The following is a 20,248-nucleotide window of genomic DNA, read 5'->3' on the forward strand; positions in this document are numbered from 1 at the left end:
CGAAAAAATTAATCCTTTACATTAGAAACCATTTTGATTTCTAGAATTGGGACATAGCACCTGAACCAGAACATTTTCGCTATACATGACCTTCATCATTTTGTTCATATTAGTTACAGTTACAGTGATTAAAACGTCTTCATTCCCAAAAATGTCGTAGAAGGGAAAAGAAAATATTTATATTTTTGGTGTGGCTACATTTATTTTAATGCTTCAACATTGATTACAAACGAATCGAATTTTATTTCATCTAAAAAGAAAAACCATAGCATTTATATTTGTTAAAATCTTCATGACGAGTGTGAGTCGTTAAAATACGACAAGGGGTTAATTTGAATAACTCACTCCAGGATCATTTATCCAATTCAGGCAGGATCCTTAACCCTTTGCACTCTTTTGTCGAGTGTGACTCGATATCAGAGAAAGAAAAAACGATTATTTTATATGTATTTGTTTCTTCCTTTATTTATTTAATTTCTTATTTTTTAGTTAAAAACAAACATAAGATCCAGAAATATAAATTACAACAAAATTTGAGAGCTATATCTACTACAATTAGTAAACAGAATTGTTTGAAATAAGTAGCAGTCAATAAGGAACTGTCCTTTGAAGTAAATTTCAAAGAAAACACTTAAAATAGTAATTGAAAAATAATTCGGAGTGCAAAGGGTTAATTTATCCAGGGTCCCCCTTAATTATCGATCGAACCAATAGTGCGATAATACACGGCTCGGAAAACTCCAGGTCGGCAGCAATTTAACCAAAAAAGTTCCACAAATATAAATTACAACAAAGTGTGTGAGTCTAATATAATTAAATAAGTCTAATATAATTAATAACCAAAATTGTTTAAAATCAATCAGTCAAGGAACTGTCCATTGAAGTAAATTTCAAAGAAAATACTTAAAATGGTAGGAAGTTCTTGGCAATAAAATTGAAACATAATTCGGAGTGCAAAGGGTTAATTTATCCAGGACCCTTAATTTCTCCAGGATTCCCCTTAATTACCAGTCGAGGCAATAGTTGATCCGTGCGATAATACACGGCTCGGAGATTTCCGCAGCAATTTGACCAAACAAAATCGATGGAACAGTTGGTTAAATGGGATCGATGGCCCCATGGGGCACGCTGGTCACGCACTCTCAGGGCTTGCGTACAGGTAGCCGAGAGCATCGTGAACGAATGGGGGGAGGGTTCCCGGTGAAAGGGGGCCATTTTTCGAAAGACGTCTCAGCCAGCTCGTCGACGGACCGTGTGCGCGCTTGTTCTCTGGCTTCGAGGAAGCCCGTGTCGCGATTATATCTCAAAAATAGACTGTGCGCGAACCGGCCGGTTGTCAGTCGTTACCGCCCTACGCGACCAACAGCCTTCGTTGGTCCCCGTGGTCCTTTCCGATCAGTTTTACGGTGAACCTTTGAGGTGGCGGCCGTGCCGCGTACACCGCCAGCCAAGTGACTCGCGTGCTACTTCCTTCCACACAGTGTTCTTCTTTCTTTTTTTCTTCTTCTCTTTTTCCGTTTGTTTTCTTTCGTGGAGAACGTCCTGGAAAAGTACCGCTTGGATTGTTCCGTTCATGTGACACTTGGGTTTACCGTACCATTTCGGTCCTGTGTGTTCATGGGATTACTCCGACGAATTCTCATCGGATTAGTAAATAAAAGTAGTTCCATTTAGCTGTACCTTTTTATATTGTAAGAGCTTTGCGAGCAATGGTGTCGTGATGGTTACTGACGCAGGGGATTTGGGGATTTACTCGAGCATTGAATTAGGAGATTTTGTAGAAACAAAAAATATCATTTCGTTTTGTTTTTCGTTAAAAACGTCCTGGGATATGCACGACTTGGATTGAACCATTTCGGTTCTGCAAGTTCATGGGATTACTCCGACGAATATTCTCATCGGATTAGTAAATAAAAGTAGTTCCATTTAGCTGTACCTTTTTATATTGTAAGAGCTTTGCGAGCAATGGTGTCGTGATGGTTACTGACGCAGGGGATTTGGGGATTTACTCGAGCATTGAATTAGGAGATTTTGTAGAAACAAAAAATATCATTTCGTTTTGTTTTTCGTTAAAAACGTCCTGGGATATGCACGACTTGGATTGAACCATTTCGATTCTGCCAGTTCATGGGATTACTCCGACGAATTCTCATCGGATTAGTAAATAAAAGTAGTTCTATTTAGCTGTATCTTTTTATATTGTAAGAGCTGTGCGAGCAATGGTGTCGTGATGGTTACTAATTCAGGGGATTTGTGGATTTATTCGAGCATTGAATTAGGAGCCTTTGCATTCTACAAAAAAATCATTTTGTTTGGTTTTCGTTGAGAACGTCCTGGGGCATGCACGACTCGGATTGAACCATTTCGGTTCTGCCAGTTCATGGGATTACTCCGACGAATATTCTCATCGGATTAGTAAATAAAAGTAGTCCCATTTAGCTGTACCTTTTTATATTGTAATAGCTGTGCGAGCGTTGGTGTCGTGATGGTTACTGACGCAGGGGATTTGGGGATTTACTCGAGCATTGAATTAGGAGATTTTGTAGAAACAAAAAATATCATTTCGTTTTGTTTTTCGTTAAAAACGTCCTGGGATATGCACGCCTTGGATTGAACCATTTCGATTCTGCCAGTTCATGGGATTACTCCGACGAATTCTCATCGGATTAGTAAATAAAAGTAGTTCCATTTAGCTGTACCTTTTTATATTGTAAGAGCTGTGCGAGCAACGGTGTCGTGATGGTTACTGATGCAGGGGATTTGTGGATTTACTCGAGCATTGAATTAGGAGCCTTTGCATTCTACAAAAAAATCATTTTGTTTGGTTTTCGTTGAGAACGTCCTGGAATATGCACGACTTGGTTTGAACCATTTCGGTTCTGCCAGTTCATGGGATTACTCCGACGAATTCTCATCGGATTAGTAAATAAAAGTAGTTCCATTTAGCTGTACCTTTTTATATTGTAAGAGCTTTGCGAGCAATGGTGTCGTGATGGTTACTGACGCAGGGGATTTGGGGATTTACTCGAGCATTGAATTAGGAGATTTTGTAGAAACAAAAAATATCATTTCGTTTTGTTTTTCGTTAAAAACGTCCTGGGATATGCACGACTTGGATTGAACCATTTCGGTTCTGCCAGTTCATGGGATTACTCCGACGAATTCTCATCGGATTAGTAAATAAAAGTAGTCCCATTTAGCTGTACCTTTTTATATTGTAATAGCTGTGCGAGCAACGGTGTCGTGATGGTTACTGATGCAGGGGATTTGTGGATTTACTCGAGCATTGAATTAGGAGCCTTTGCATTCTACAAAAAAATCATTTTGTTTGGTTTTCGTTGAGAACGTCCTGGGATATGCACGACTTGGATTGCACCATTTCGGTTCAGCGAGTTTATGGGATTACTTGGATGAATTAGCTGTACCTTTTTACGAGCTGTTCGATCTTTGGTGTCGTGATGGTTACTGATGCAGGGGATTTGTGAATTTACTCGAGCATTGAATTAGAAGATTTTGCATTCTACAAAGAAATCATTTTGTTTTGTTTTTCGTTAAGAACGTCCTGGGTATGTGCACGACTTGGATTGCACCATTTCGGTGCGATTGTTGGTATCGTGATGGATACTGATGCGTTTGTTGATTAATTTGTTTATTAAGTTAACACTATATTTAGGGAGCATTATACAGAGCATTTATTCAGACTTTTAGTGATCTTTCTTAGAATATTTATGTCCAAAGAAATAAGTTCATTGAATAATTCTTCACAAATGCATCTTCACAGTCTCAGTAATTGTAAAACAGCAAAATCTCATCCCGTAGAATTTTGCTTTTCTTTTATTGTAAAAGTGTCGAATTAAGAGGAGTATCTAGAAGTTTCTTATGAATAGTTTTCTAAAAACTGATTAAAATATTATTAAAATGTCTTTGTCCTTATTTATGTCCAGGAAGAAAAAAGAAATTTGTATTCAGTGTATAGACACATTTACTGTAATGTTTAAATGTCGATAACAGGAGGGTAGAATTGTATTTCAATTTGAAAGATAAATCAAGGACCTTATGTAGACACTAATCAAACATGAGCACTCCTAAAGTAACATTATTTGAAAAATTATTTCAATTAACATGTTATTTTATATAGAAATTGAAATAAATAAATTAGTTGAAGTGTATAACGAACCATTTTTACGTGCAGTTACTTCCCAAGTTTTCTACATATATGATTACTAAAATATACCAAATGTGTTTACTAAAATATACCAAATCTTTTATAATAGTATTTATAAAATATTATTATCGAAACTTAAAAGTAATTCGAATAGTGCTTTCAATATTAAGTGTTATAAAAATAATGAAATTAAATTTATTTATATTTTGGAGTCACAAAAAATATATTCAATAAATCCCATGAAAACACCTTTACAATTTCAATAATTGTCAAATAAAAAAATGGGTCATTTGACCCCCTGTGGTAGGTCCAGTGTTAATCTTCGATTAGACCACGTTTTTTGAAAAATTAGAGAAGCGCTGTAGTTGATATAAAATCATAGCGAAAAGAATTATACAATTCACGTCAACTTTCATATCAACGCGTGCATGCTTATCGTACTAAACAAAATGTCCTTTTAAATAAATAACACAAGATTTCTCATCGTCTAAATTAATTGCTAATTCGTTTCCGTTGTTTTCGTATTTACCGTCCATACCTATCCAACTATGTAACATTGATCGATGATATTCAAAAGATATACTGTCCGGCATTTTATCTTTTAATCTGTCGACATGAATCACGCAGATTTATGTTTCCCGCGTGTCGTGTAAATGTCTGAATTTATTTTCATCATCTAATTCACGAACTCGATTTCGCCAAGCAGGTATTAATATTTATCAATTGAACTGATTAAAAGACTCCCGCAAAATATTCCATAAGCTGTACAATTCTAATGCAACGACAAATCGCTTCGTCCCACTTCACTTAATTGCTCAAGTCGAAGCATTGGTCAATCTTCATTTAAATGCGTGAAATGTAACGCTTCGACAGAAAAGCTTGCGCTACTGAGCGTTTATTTCTCTGGAAACATTCACGCTAAATATAACATATGTATCGATTCTTCTTTTTTTCATTAATTTATTTGAATTTTTATAAATGTATACAATTTTTCGATTTGTAATCTCATCTTTGATAACATTGCATTAATAATCGTGAAATGATACAGTTAAAAATTACGATTTCAATAATCATTCCAATCCTTTCAATATTACAAACTCGGAAACCGTAAATGGATCAATTCAAAATACAAAATCATTTTAGTGGTCACTGTAACCTTGAACACGCAAAAAATATCATTTTACGGCAACATTTACGGGTGGTATACTTTAAAAAATTAATTTTTATCGAATTTTATGCATTTATGATCAAAGTGGGTTTATGTTCAGAATGTTGACCTTGATAGCATATGTCAAGGTCATCCGAGCTGTCTCTTATAAACTCAATATTTACCAAATGGGTATCTGCAATTTGCAATAACAGAAAGATCAAAAGAGTTGGAGACTATCAACATAATATTTTCAACCCGCTAAAGTTATTAACGAGGGAAAATATTCCAAAATGGCTTCTTTTTCGTGGAACAGCTGTGAAAAATGTTTATTTTTCGTAAAGATCCGCTCTCTATTGTAATGAGTGCAATAACAAATTTTATTCGTTTTTAATATATCCAAGAATAGCTTGGAAACTTCTTCATTTCTGCAGAATCTGTTACATGTTAATTAATTAATGAATTAATGTTCATTAGATATTCAAAACTCTTGTCTTTTATTATCCGAAAATTGGCAGGTTTACGTATATTTTCGTGACTATACACGTTATAACGAATTTTTTAAATTCATTGTTTAGAATAAATTAAAATCATATAATATTTTGTCCTCTAAATTCATTTAGCTCCGTTGTAAAAATGAAACGAACAACCGTTCAAAATTAAACTAGTTATTTTTCAACAAACAAAAAAAGTTACAATTTTTCCTATTAATTGATTATCAGACAGCGGAAACATTTTCTACTTGAATCACACCAAATTAGAGTGAAATAGTTTATTTTCTTTCTTAATATGCTTAATAGGTTGTAAATAATGTGACAGTAGTTTTAATAAACGCATAAAATCCGCTGCCCATTGATTATTATTCATAATTAGACTGCGGATCTTTATGCAAAATAAACGTTACATAAAAATTTCTTTCTTGTTTTAATTATTTTATTGAATTGAAACTAGTACGTTGGTGTTCTTAAATTTTTTAAATATGTCCACTGCTTCAAATTGTACGTACCAATTTTTGTTATAATTGCATAAAATCCGCAGTCTATTTATAAGTCATTTTCCGTTTTTGACAATATATTTTGACTAAATTGTTTTGCGGTTGGATGCAACACAAAGTTATCTAATAAATTAATTTTAGCGCGACAACCTAATAATACGTAAACCCGTATCAGCGTACAATTAGTGGTACATATCTTTTTTCCGTCCTATGATCTAACTGCGATCGATCGGCGCCAACTCCGAAGTCATCGAGTTCTTTCGAACAAATTCACGATCTCGTAATCAGTTTGATAGAGGCTGTCCGAAGCGTCGGTACTTCTCGCCTCTTGTCCGCGTTCAATTGATTAAATCATCCTTTCAATAATGTAACGTCAGCTTTGCATCCACTGGTCGAATACGGGTCGTTAACATACGTACAAATTTTTGGAGTAGTCGAAATCGCACGTGTCTACAACTATCCTACGCTTCTACTCTTCTCTAAATGTGTATTGTCGAAGTTCGTTGAAACTTTCGAAGATTTCTAAACAAATATGTGACGTGTTGTGCACGTGATGTGAAAAGTGAATAATTCATTGAAATATTAAAAAGGATTCGTTGATCATGCGGGTGGTCTGTGATTAATCGACTCGACGTTGCGATTCATTGTTAACAATCTGTCGGCCCAGATAAGATTCCATCAGAATTGTCGAGAATGTATATTTAGTTTCAAATAAACACGTGCAACTTTTGGGAAGTTCAACACTTCACAAGTTCCTCGATAACGGGAAAATTTTCAGAGAAGCAAACAATACAAATAGTTAAATTTTATTATAAATAGACAGCGGAGTTAATGCATTTCAGACAAAAATGAAATAGTATACACATTAGAAGAATTCAAGAACACACACTAAACATGTCAAGAAAGAAAATAAATTTTTATTTCACTGCAGTTTGTTGCAATCCAGGTAGACAATTTTTATTTTGCATAAAGATCCGCTGTCTAATTGTAAACAACAGTTACTTAGAAATTGTATCAAACGTTGAAACGAGTTCAATGTGAATTGTTATTGTATAATACAGTAACCTGAGGTGACATTCGAGTCGACGAATTATTCTTAACTGAATCTCCTCACAATTTTGTTTAGGTGTTAATTTTATATATTGCCAATTTTAATATTGGGTTGAAGTAAAAATAATGACTGAATTTTTGCGCTTTCTGTATTTTAAAACATCTTGAAAATTAGTAGGTGTAATATAAAGCAGTAAAACAACATTAGAAAAATTTAGAAATACTGTCATGTTATTATATTTTCAACCTATTAAACATATCAAGGAAGAAAATGAATTTCTACTTCACTCTAGTTTGTTGCTATTCAGATAGAACATTTTTGTTTTGCATAAAAGATCCGCTGTCTACTTATAGTATTGCTTGTTACATTGACAAAAACATTAAACGGAAATGTTGTTCAGAATGGTGACCAAATAATCTTGCTTAATCTGTCTGTCTTAAAATTATTTTTTCAACGTTTATAAAGTTGAGCCGAGTTATAGAATTTCAAAAATAGTTTTCAAAATTGGCTATCATTTTTTCACTAATTATGGTGATATTTTTCCGATCAACTTTAGCTACTTTGTGAAATAAAGTTTATGAACATTCTGACTATAAATAGGAGCGTATATACTGCATGAAATTAAAGGATGAAATTATAGTATAGTACTTTCACGCCCTTGATCACAATTACAGTAAAGTCTTGATCTAAGAAAACCCCTCGGGACCGTGCTGTTTCTTAGATCCTGAGGTTCTACTATTTGTTTGTAAACACGTTTTTCTTAGATCCTACCTTCCTTCCTTGTCTAGATCAAGGCTTTACCGTACTTGAAGGACTGCTTTCCCTTTGAAATCTGTGAAAAAATCACAGATGAACTTTTGAAACTGATTGCAAGAACTAAAAGTCGACGATTTTTCAGTAATAAGTAGACTTCTTCTTCACGCATTCTGTATTATTGACAATCTTGTAAAATACTAAACGATATGTGTGTTAACTAGAATTAACAGGTTTTTGCTTGAATTTTTACAAATATCTTGCACGATATCTTCATATTTTGCACGAACATTATTTACAATTTTGTAAAATACTAAACGATGTGCGTGTTAACTAGAATTAACAGGTTTTTGCTTGAATTTTTACAAATATCTTGTGAAACGATATTTCTATTTACAAATATCACATTTTGTCTTCCTCGTATTTTGCACGAACATTATTTAAATTATTTGTGGTGTAAATTAGTTGGTGGGCAAGGCATGGAATTCGTAGCTGAGAATATTCAAAGATCGAGACAATGTATAACTCGACAAACTTAATCCGTCCCAATTTCCACAGACTGCCAATCACAACTGTCAATCATTGTTATTCCACGGTCATTTTCGAAAGTATTACGCACTGGTACCCCTCACTTTGGTCTAGGACGCTCAAGAACGCTGAGCCTCTGAAACCTCCGTTACGTAATCGGAATACGTTAATTCAAAGCCGGACAAATCACTGCAGAAAAAACAAAAATACCATCGGACACTTCAATTATTCTCGGCAGACAGCGGTACTAGAAGACTCTTGTGGAAAAAATGGGACCTTGAGTATCTCCAATTGTACATTCTATCAGAATTTGAATATCGATTCTTCATTTCGTTCTGCTGATGCCTTGTAGCCGTCAGCTCTTTGTTAACTAACACGTTAATTACTTAAGAGGTTCTTTAATTGTGAACTGCTCAAAACGAGTCACGACACGTGTGCAATTCTTGTCGACTGTTAATAATGATACAAGATTAAACATTGCTGACATCACCATTTTTCTTCGAAAATAATCAAGACCAGTACAAGTGGGTATTTACACTTGTCAAATTTTGCAATTTTTATGCGAATCAATTGTTCAATGCATACTTGCATGTGAAGATATACTTTGGTTCCTCCTTTTTATATGTATATTGCAAGTGAAAGTTTAAAAAATAAAATAGAATAGAACTAAGAAGATGGTTTTATTCAACGGGAAGGTTAGAAAGAATTTAAACAAATTAGTCATGTTGCAGTAAATGGCTATGAATCGACTACAACTAATCGCTTTTCGCCTATCATTATGTTCTAAATTAACTTATAACTGTAATATAAAACAGTAAAGTGATTATAAAAATTTACAAAACACTGTTACATTAATTTCACTCTATTACACGTATTTAAAAAGGAAATAAACTTCCACTTCACTCCAGTTCGTTGAAATTCAGGTACAATGTTTTTATTTTGCATAGAGATCCGCTGTCTACTTATACAGGGTGGTCATTTTATCTGAATACATTGAAATATCTCGAGAACTATGCATCGGATCAAAACAAGTGAGTAATGAAAGTTGTTCGTCGCGAAAGGGGACATCCAATGATACCAAACTCGACCCCCTGGGGGTGGCAGTGGGGGAAGATAAAAAACTTAAATGGGAACCCCCATTTTTCATTGCAGATTTGGATTCTCCAGAAAAAAATACGCAAATTCGACCTGGGAGTTTTTGCATTTTGGTTCACAGATGGCGCTGTAATGGACAAAAATCAAAATGGGTGAAAAATCGTTGAAAATTGGGGATATCTCGAGAAATACACATCAGATCACAAAAATAAAAGTAGACATATTTGATATTTTTAAAAATGTTATTCAATAACTAGCTGGGAGAGGAATTATTTCAAAATCTTCAATGGGAAACCCTTTTTTTGCTATAAAAAAGATTTGCTATAAAATCAACTATTGATTTGATATTATATCAAATGGAGAAATCAATGGAGAACCAAGATTTGCTATAAAAAAGGGTTTCCCGTTGAAGATTTTGAAATAATTCTCTCTCCCACCCCCTCAGAAGGTGAGGGTGGGGGATCAATTATGGTGTTATTGAATAGCATTCTTAAAAATATCAAATACGTCTACTTTTATTTTTGTGATCTGATGTGTATTTCTCAAGATATCCCCAATTTTCAACGATTTTTTACCCATTTTGATTTTTGTCCATTACAGCGCCATCTGTGAACCAAAGTGCATGTGTATTTTTCCTGGAGAATCCAAATCTGCAATGAAAAATGGGGGTTCCCATCTAAGTTTTTTATCTTGCCCCACCCCCACCCCCAGGGGGTCGAGTTTAGTATCATTGGATGTCCCCCTTCGCGACGAACAACTTTCATTACCCACTTGTTTTGATCCGATGCATAGTTCTCGAGATATTTCAATGTCTTCAGATAAAATGACCACCCTGTAGAGCTTTCAAGGAAGTATCAAAGATTGATATACTGATCGTCCATCAATTGAGAAACTTGTAGGAACAACGTGACATCCTTACTCCGCGGTACACGTCATCCGCAATTGGCTGAATCGCTTGACGAACACAGCAACTACAAGTGTTAGTGTGACTGGAACAATCAATACTGGTATCCAGAATTTCGATTATCAGATAGAGCATGTACACATCACTGTGTTCATACGAATTTCAAAATAGTTTATTATCTCTCTCGACTCCAGATGTATCGCTCCTGAGATTTCAAATAGATCGAGTTATTTTTGGTAGATCGTACGACTTTGAAGACTTGAGTCAATCTATGAACTATACTAGCTTATTGATTATTCGACCTATGAAGGAAATACCTCTTGAAGTGATAACAATTTGAAGCAGTTGTTTGCTAGATCGATATATTCTAGAGTGTCGTAGGGTAAAGTAAATAAGATTAATGAACGTTCAATATAGAATATCAGACAGCACTGATTTAGAAAATACGTTTGTATGTATAAAAATAATAAATTGTAAGATTTCTTAAATATCCGTGTAATCGTCAATCATATTCGCTCTAAAAGAAATTAGACATGGCATCTCCAAGCTCTTCAACTATTAGCAGAAAAAACATTTTTCCGATTTGAAATCGTGCCAGCGTTAGTTGGTAGCGACAAATTCGTTTCGAGATTGCGCAGTGATATTCATGTTAGTTTAAAACGATTACGTAAATATTATATAAATACTTGTTATTAGTTTGCAGTAGATCTAGGAATTATTTCGGAAAGTTTAACTTTTTAAATGCTTAAGTATTAATCGTATTAAGTTGTATTAATCGGTGACAAGATGGAAATGAAAATTACCATTTTTTAACAAAATTGTATATGTCACAAGTTTTTCTAAATAGAATTGCCACCTTCCAATGTTACTTATCACTTGTTTCAGTATTAATAATTGAATAATAAACAGCGGTTGAATTTTAAGAAGTCTTACTATACTGTGTTCGTGTATTTGCATAAAATGCAAATAAAATAGTTATCGTGCGAAATGCAAATCCGGGGAATCTTATATAATTTTATGTATTTATAACACATACGAATCTACAAAATACAATTGCTTGAAGACCGCGACTGACTTGTGCAACGTCAGCATGTACTTCATTTTTCATTTCGATCGAGAATCTGGTAAATGCTTCCAAAAATCTATAATTTTGCATAAACATCCGCTGTCATAAATAGACGGACGTTCACGCGAATGTGGATTTTCATGCTTGAGCCCACGCGAATTGGTATAAATTCTCCAAGGCTTATTTATACAATACTAAGTCTTAAATAGAGTCCTTAAATAAAGTTGACAGCCTATCAAACTTTTATATACAGATCCAAAAAATATTTGATATAAAACTTCTGATTCTCGAGAAATCGACGAGAAATAACCTGTTATTATACAATTTCGTGAAAACAATCGTACAGCAATACAAACAAAAGACTAATTTTAAGGTTTAAAACCTCTACTTCCGCTCACTATTATTCATTTTGCTGTAAAACATGTAAAACAACTACAACCTCCTCCTATACAGAGTGTCCAAAAAATGTTTCATTTCCTTGAAAAGGATAATCCCTGAGGTTATTTGCAGTAACTTTTCCCTTTGCGAAAATGTTCGCCGCGGCCTCGTTAAGGAGTTCTTAACGAAAAATACGGACCAATCAGAGTGCGGCTACAGCGGACGGATTTCAGCTCCGCCAATGTCAACGCCGCGCTCAACAGGACCTGTTGGCGAACCGGAATCCGTCCCCTGTTGCTGCGCTCTCATTGGTCCGCGTTTTTCGTCAATAACTCCTGAACGAAACCTCAAGAATCAGCGTTTTTAAGGAAGTACAACATTTTTAGATCACTCTGTGTATCAACTGCAAAAAAATAGAATTTTATTTCCGTTTAAGGGAAATTAATAACTAGACAGAGGGAGCGAGAGAGAGGGAGCGAGAGAGAGAGCGGATCTTTATGCAAAATAAAATGTTTATACATCATTTGCATGGAAATGAAACTGAATAAAGATTTATTTCTTGTGTAAATAAGTTCAAATGATTGAAAATAACGTCTCCATATTTTTACATTTTTTAAATGTCTTTAAATTTCTACTGTTTGAAGTTTGAAAGTCCGCTGACTATAATAACATATTTATTAGACTCTCTTCAGAATCTTGATCATAGTTTGACTCGATATTGTAGGGCATGTAGGACAACGATTAGGTTCTTCATCGAAATGGCGAATAGAAACGTGAACAGTAAAATTTCACGTAAATCCACAAAAGAGAAAAACAAAATAACGATTACACAATAATTCATTAATTTGAGTGGGATCGTATAGGCACCAGTAGTTTGCTTAAGAGTTAAGACCCCCGTCACACCGTCACGAACCGATCAAACTCGCTGAAAGGTTGGGAGGAGATTGGTGCGCTCTCAAAATTAGTGTCCTCTAAGAAATAAGTGATACACGTGCATGGCACGTGGATCGGTGGGAATTGTCGCGAGAAGTAGATCCTGATCGAAGTGCTGACAGGAGATCGTGGGACCATGGACTCGATGCGGGACCTGAAGAGACTTTTGTACGAGAGGACGGAGGCGTTGCGTCGCCGTGACGAAGTGATAGACATACTGGAGAAAGCGATCGAAGAACGGGACATTACCATCCGCTACCTTCAGAATGAGATTGACAAGTTCCGGCAAATCGTGGATTTCAGCTTGGTTCCCGGTGTCATCGGACGTGGCCCGAGGTCCAAGAGACAAGCCATTTCCGCGGAACCGCTCACCAAAGACACCAAAGTAGTCGTCAAGTTTCAGAAGCCGCAAAGGTAGTATGATTTCGGCACTATCTATACCCTAAGCCAGGCAGTTACAACATATAGTTCGCGAGCTGCGCGCGGTTCCTTCCCCGCTTAGGTATTATACGTCCAACGCAGTGCCGCCAGATCGGGGAAATCGAGGGGAATACATTTTGCCACCTCTCTGATGATCATACTAATACGTGACCAGTCTACGGTCTTAGTGTGGGATGTTGGAGTTGGAGTATGCTCATAGTTTTGGTCGATTGTGGCGGCACTGGTCCAACGAAAGATGGCACAGAAAAACTTGTAGGTACTACGCGATATCGCTACTTCGCGCTACAAGTCCTCCGCAATTGGCCGAATCGTTTGACGAAGACAGCAAACGAGCATATTGAGCTCCTAGTGGGGTATAGGATCTCGCAGATCTCCCTGCACCCCACATTAGACTTCATCGTTGCCGTAGAACAGAGAGTTCCAACTTGTAGCTCGCGAGTCATACGCGGCACCTTCTCCGCTTAGGTTCTTCCCCCACTCTTAGACTCCATCGTTGACGTGCATCGGAGCCGCGAGGTGTGCCACCGAAAGAAAGCTTGGTGGGGGAGGCTTTTGGAGCGTTTGAGGGGCTCCACCTGTTCTCACGCCTGACGTAGAACTACGTCCCTATTCCCGTGCCGCCCTACGTAGTGGAAAGAAAGACTAATGGTGGGGACCTTGCGGCTCTCCGAGGAGAACAAGTTGGAACTCCCTGCCCTAAAACAACCTGTAAAATAAAGTAATGCGACCCGAACTAGAATTTGTTTGTACTTAAAACAAGTAAAACTGTGTTTGTCTAAAACAGTTGGGCACATCAACGTGAGGACGAGTTTTTGGTTAACACTAGGTTCACAATTAACATTAAAATTGTAGCAAAGTAGCAAAAATGTGCCCGTCTAAATTTTTAGGCATTTTTTAAATAATATATACCCGATGAAATAAATTTGTTGTATGATTCTTCATTTAACTGTCGCAAAGATCTCTGCTGTAACTGTTAAAATTTTATCCCCAACACTGGATGGTTCCCTCTTGGAACCACTCGAGCGGTAAACGCGCTTTTGGGGTCACTCGTAGAGATCGATGCCTCTGCGATCACCTAAGCTAATATTAAAAGTGAAATTTGATCGATGTTTACGCAAACTAGAACCATGATTTCGCTAATATAAATTACGTTACCGCGAAAGTACGTGACAAGGCATTACACCGAGACTATTTCCAATGCAGAACGCGGAGCTTTGTTAAACTCGACGCGTTGTTTCTTAACCGCTCTGTGCTCTTATTAAACGTCCGCGACCTACTGCAACTTCTCTATTAAAATGCAACAGTTTTAGAAAATTTGGAATTATAATCATGTGTTTAAATATTTAGCATCGTTTTAAGTGTTTCTGTATTCACATTTCTAAGAGTAGACCGTTTAATTTTTATTGTTTTTCGATAAGAGCACAGTGATAACATTTTATCTTGAAAATGCAGAGCACCGAACTAACACGTTGCAAAATTATAACTAAACTGCGAATTTTTACTCGAAGTTCAAATTGTTTGCATTAATTGCAAGATGCAAGAGCCAAAGGTGAATATACATTGTCATTTGTTTAAATAATTCTTCGTCTACAGAAATTATACATTAAGTTTACTATATTTAAAAAATGGACAATAACAAATTGGACACAAATTTAAAAAATGCAAAATAATTTTCTAGATACACTAATTAGGATAATTCATATTTTTTATCAGAGATTTGAGGCTCTCACGGCCCGGCATATTTTCATATTTTTTAGGTAATGTATGACTAATATTGATCAATTTTTAGAACTCGTGTAATTATTCTTTCCATTTAAATTCAGTATTTTTGATTATTTTATGCAATGTAGCGTAAGCAAATTATTCTGGATAGCGCATTAAGATCGTTCGACCGCGCACAATTTGATAGCAATAGGCTTAATCGACATTTATCACACCATAATTGCATATACATACTCGTTCGAGGCACATAGTGTATAGTGTATGCTAATGCGGAATATATAACAGGTGCACCGACGGTAAACATAGTTCGGCGCGTTTGATCTTTCATTCTGCGAATAAACGCAAGCATTTGCTTCGCAACATCGACTGCAACCAACGTTATGTGTTTGTGGTGTGGATTGTTAATGCGAAAGTCACTTCAAAGCTTCTCAGAACTCTGCTTACGAACATGCTATTATTGTTATCTTTGTAACATTATTGCCACGTAACGAAAACGAATTTTGTCGTTCTGGGCAATTGATGAGAATAAATAATATTCGAATTGCGTATATATTGCACGTTCTTACTTTGTTTCATCACGTGTATTTTATGTTTAAATGTCTGAAACGTAAAGTTAATGTGTACCCAAATGTGTGAATTTTTTACTTTTATCGAAGCAAATTTTAAGTGCACGAATGTGTATTATATAAAATACAGTCTTCGCATTTAATGTAAAATATTTTCTCAACATTTGAAATGAAATATTTTACCTGAATAACTGATCGGGTTACAAGAATAATAATGATTGTATATTAATTTGGACGAAGCAAGTACTTCATTAATCTCAATTTTCGTAAATTGATATTAATATATACATATGTATAATAAATAGGTTGTAAAGATAGAAATGCAGGATTTTTGTTTTGTTTGTTTTAATTGCAATTTTATACCATTAAATATTTACCTTAATTTAATGAGTTATATGTAATTTCAAAGCTTGTTTTACGCTCTATTTAATTATGCTTTTGATATATGTAATTTTATTGAAATTTTTATTAAATTATTTGGCTTTTATTTCAGGATGTCAAAACGCGATACCAGCGTTGCACTGTGCATACGTCGACACTTCCTTCGCCCCATACTTCGTTGATATTCCGAGCCGCTTGAGCGGCACTTCGGCCTAGTTTGAACTCGTAGAAAAAAATAATGCGAAAATCGCGTTTTGACATCCTGAAATAAAAGCCAAATAATTTAAGAAAAATTTCAATAAAATTAAACATCAAAAGCATAATTAAATAGAGCGTAAAACAAGCTTTAAAATGACATATAACTCATTAAATTAAGATAAATATTTATTGATATAAAATTGCAATTAAAACAAGGAAACAAAAATCATGCATTTCTTTCTTCACAACCTAATATATGAAATACAGGATTCGCATTTAATATAAAATATTTTTCCATTTAAAATAAAATATGTACTTTACCTTAACAACTTATTGGGTTACAATAATAATAATATATAATAATGATAATATGGCAATGATATATTAATTTTGGCTAAGCAAGTATTTCGTTAATTTGAATTTTCGTAAATTGTTATAATATACAGTTATTATACAGGTATAATGTACAATACATCTATACAGGCTTTGCATTTAGTATAAAATATTTTCTCATTTAAAAATGTACTATACTTTTCCTGAATAACTTATTGGGTTACAATAATAATAGTAATGATAATAACAATAACATATTTTAATTGTGAAAGAGTATATGTAATAATAAGCAAACGTAAAAGAATATCGAATTCAATGAATTAACATGCACCCTGAAGTTGCATTCTTATTATCTAAATGCACGTGAACAATTCAGAGGAACGGTAAAAATTTCCTGGAGAAAATTCAAGTGATTCTCCACTTTGGAAATGTATGAAAGAAAATTTTGCATAACTATATAGGGTAATGTGGCTGCTATGGATGTTCGTGTTTCTGTAAAGTAATAATTGATAATTTTCCTAATCGATTGTACAATTGTAAATCAAGGATAGTTTCGAACTAACCTAAACGTTGTCTGCATATCACGCTCGTATATCCCTTATCAGTATAGTCGTGGGTCGTGGGCGCCGATTTGTTGTTCACTATACAATCACACTTAATACAAACAGATAACACAATACTAATTGAAAATAATTTACAGTAAAATACACTGTGGTATCATATTAAAATTTTACGCATTTTTCATCAAAGAGAACTCCAATTGAAAGTTTCAATTTGAAACAAAAGATTTCACAGTTACCGCGCGAGCTGCTACAGCTTCACATGCGTGATCATAGAGGTCCCTGCAGTCGATGTTGTAAAATTTTCAAACGTCAAAATTTACAAACAAAATAATTAAATAAGCAACCAAAATAAATTTTCTGATCAATAATTATTATGAACAAGTAAAAAGAAATTCGATCATCGATAACTGCTTTGAGCACTCGAAACAGTGTTTCTGCACCGATAACAGTTATCGAGGAAGATCCAATTTTTTGGGCACGAATATAACTGTTGTTTTTTCGGACATGAATAACAAGAAGCATGAAAATCGATATTTTTTAATCATTTTGCTCTTTGAATTTTTTTCATTATACTTTGTGTAGATTATCTTTTCAATAGTAATCAACTTCTTATTAATGATTTTTATCGTAGAAAATTTTAGAATAACTGTTATTTTTGGTACCTGGAAAGAATTGATAAAATGAACTGCAAACTAAACTCCTGTATATTGGTGATTTTATTGGGTAAAATATATTGCCATAACTCTCAGATGACGAATACATTATGACAAATGTAGAGGATATCTTAATTATAGTATTATAACATTTCTATGGTACGAAAGTTTCTTCATAATTATAATTCAAATTTTTTAAATACAAATTCTACATGAATGTATAAATAATTGGATAGATGAACATGATAATTAGACTGCGGGTCTTTATGCATTTATGGCTTCTGAAAATATTCAGAAAAGGGTAGAATATAGAATTCGACAGAATTTAGTATTATACAATTTTTATTTATTTCAGATCTGCATGGCTACTACCACTGGAAATAAGATTCTATTTTATTGCACTTTCTCTCTTAAAATTCGTCTAAAAAAATTGAAAATTACATAAACATCCACAGTGCACTGATAATATTTGGATCAAAAGAACCCTAAGTTCATCGAGGGGGTTAATAATAATTTGTAGGCTGCAGATGTTTATGCAATTTTAAATTATTGTAGTCTTTTGAAAATGTGGAATCATGTAAAATCTTGTTTTTAGTGGTAGTAGTCTTTGTAGATCCGAAATAAATCAAAATCGTATTAAATTCTGCGGAATTTAATTTTCTGGTATCTCTTTTGAAAATTTATGTAAGTCATATAAATGCATAAAGATCCGCAGTCTAATAATTTGTTTGATAGTGTCCCAAACGGGCGGCACACAAGAAGGCGCTGGAGTGGGGAACAGCCAAGCCTTTCAAAAATTAATACTTCTGTTTTATGTAACATACTTCAGAGCTATAATTTTGATTTCAATGTTACGAATTTCTGAGACATTCAACGTGCACAATACGTTGACATTTGTACACGTCTGTACGCAAAAAGCTAATTCACAAAGCTGATATCTCATTTCTCAGGTAAAAAATCATTCTGTTTGTTATGCACACTATCTTTACACTATTTCCTGCGCATAAACAATTCTTTATACACCTAAAATAATCCATAAACCTAAAATTCAATTCTACTTGATTCTATTATTTATTAATTATTAGTAAACAATTTATCATTATTTATTGGATAATTCATCAATTGTTATTAAATAATCCCAACAATTGCTATCAAATAATTCTAACAATTTCTATTAATTAATTCCAACAATTATTATACAATTTCAACAATTCTTATTTGTTGTACAATTTCAGCAATTCTTATACAATTTCAACAATCTTTATTAAATAATTCCAACAATTGTTATATAATTTCGACAATTGTTATTAAATAATTCTACAAACTGTTATTAAGACGTTGCAACAATCATTGTTAAATAATTCCAACAATTTGGAATATGATTTGGATTATTAAATAATCCCAACAATTGCTATTAAATAATTCCAACAATTTCTATTAATTAATTCCAACAATTATTATACAATTTCAACAATTCTTATTTGTTGTACAATTTCAGCAATTCTTATACAATTTCAACAATCTTTATTAAATAATTCCAACAATTGTTATATAATTTCGACAATTGTTATTAAATAATTCTACAAACTGTTATTAAGACGTTGCAACAATCATTATTAAATAAGTCCAACAATTGCTATCAAATAATTCCAACAATTTTTATTAATTAATTCCAACAATTGTTATTTGTTGTAAAATTTTAGCAATTGTTATTCGATTTCAACAAATAATTTCAATTGTTATTCAATTTCAATAAACATTTTCAATTGTTACATATTTTCAACAATTGTTATTAAATAATTCTACAAACTGTTATTAAAACATTACAACAATTATTATTATATTATAATAATAGTTATAATAATTCTATATTATATTAATAAAATAATATTATAATAATTCCAACAATCGCGTTATTAAATAATTCATAAATTATTTAATAAAAAATCTGACGTCGGTCATTTAATCGACGATGTTACATTTAGTCCTAACATGAATTCGCATTTTGTAAAAGGGCATGATACACATTGCGACTTTATTATTATTATTATTTATTTAACTGACATTTAATTTAGAATTAATCTGGTATGTAAATTGAAAATATTGATGACGTTATAAGTTATAACTAGACTCCGGATGTTTATGCAAACTAAATAGTTTGTGCATCAATTGCAAGATGCATGGGCTAAATATAAATTTATATTCTTCATTAATAATTTTCACGTGGTGAAAATAATATATCAACACTCTTAAAGTCTTTTAATATTTTCACTGTTTTAAATTGCACTTGCTCTTTTTTGTTATGAATGCATAAAATCCGGAGTCTAGTTATAACATTCGAACCCAACGATCCAAGTAAGTTGGCTATCCGAGACAA

At 33.7% G+C, this 20,248-nt stretch overlaps 1 protein-coding gene across 2 annotated transcripts in view; it reads left to right on the forward strand.

Annotated features, from left to right (window-relative positions):
* LOC143211396 (cGMP-dependent protein kinase, isozyme 2 forms cD4/T1/T3A/T3B-like) overlaps window positions 1–20,248 on the forward strand; it is a 181,119-nt gene that overhangs the window by 78,945 nt on the left and 81,926 nt on the right. Inside the window, exon 1 of one of the 2 annotated variants that reach the window (XM_076429043.1) lies at window positions 12,790–13,428. The exons of the other annotated variant lie outside the window; for it this stretch is intronic. Within the exon in view, the coding sequence (XP_076285158.1) occupies window positions 13,151–13,428 (278 nt within the window). The 5' untranslated portion in view covers window positions 12,790–13,150. Of the gene's footprint in view, window positions 1–12,789; window positions 13,429–20,248 lie in introns of those variants that run through there. 2 annotated transcript variants of the gene reach the window in all.

This window comes from Lasioglossum baleicum, chromosome 8, assembly GCF_051020765.1.
Source record: "Lasioglossum baleicum chromosome 8, iyLasBale1, whole genome shotgun sequence".
Lineage (NCBI taxonomy): Eukaryota > Metazoa > Arthropoda > Insecta > Hymenoptera > Halictidae > Lasioglossum > Lasioglossum baleicum.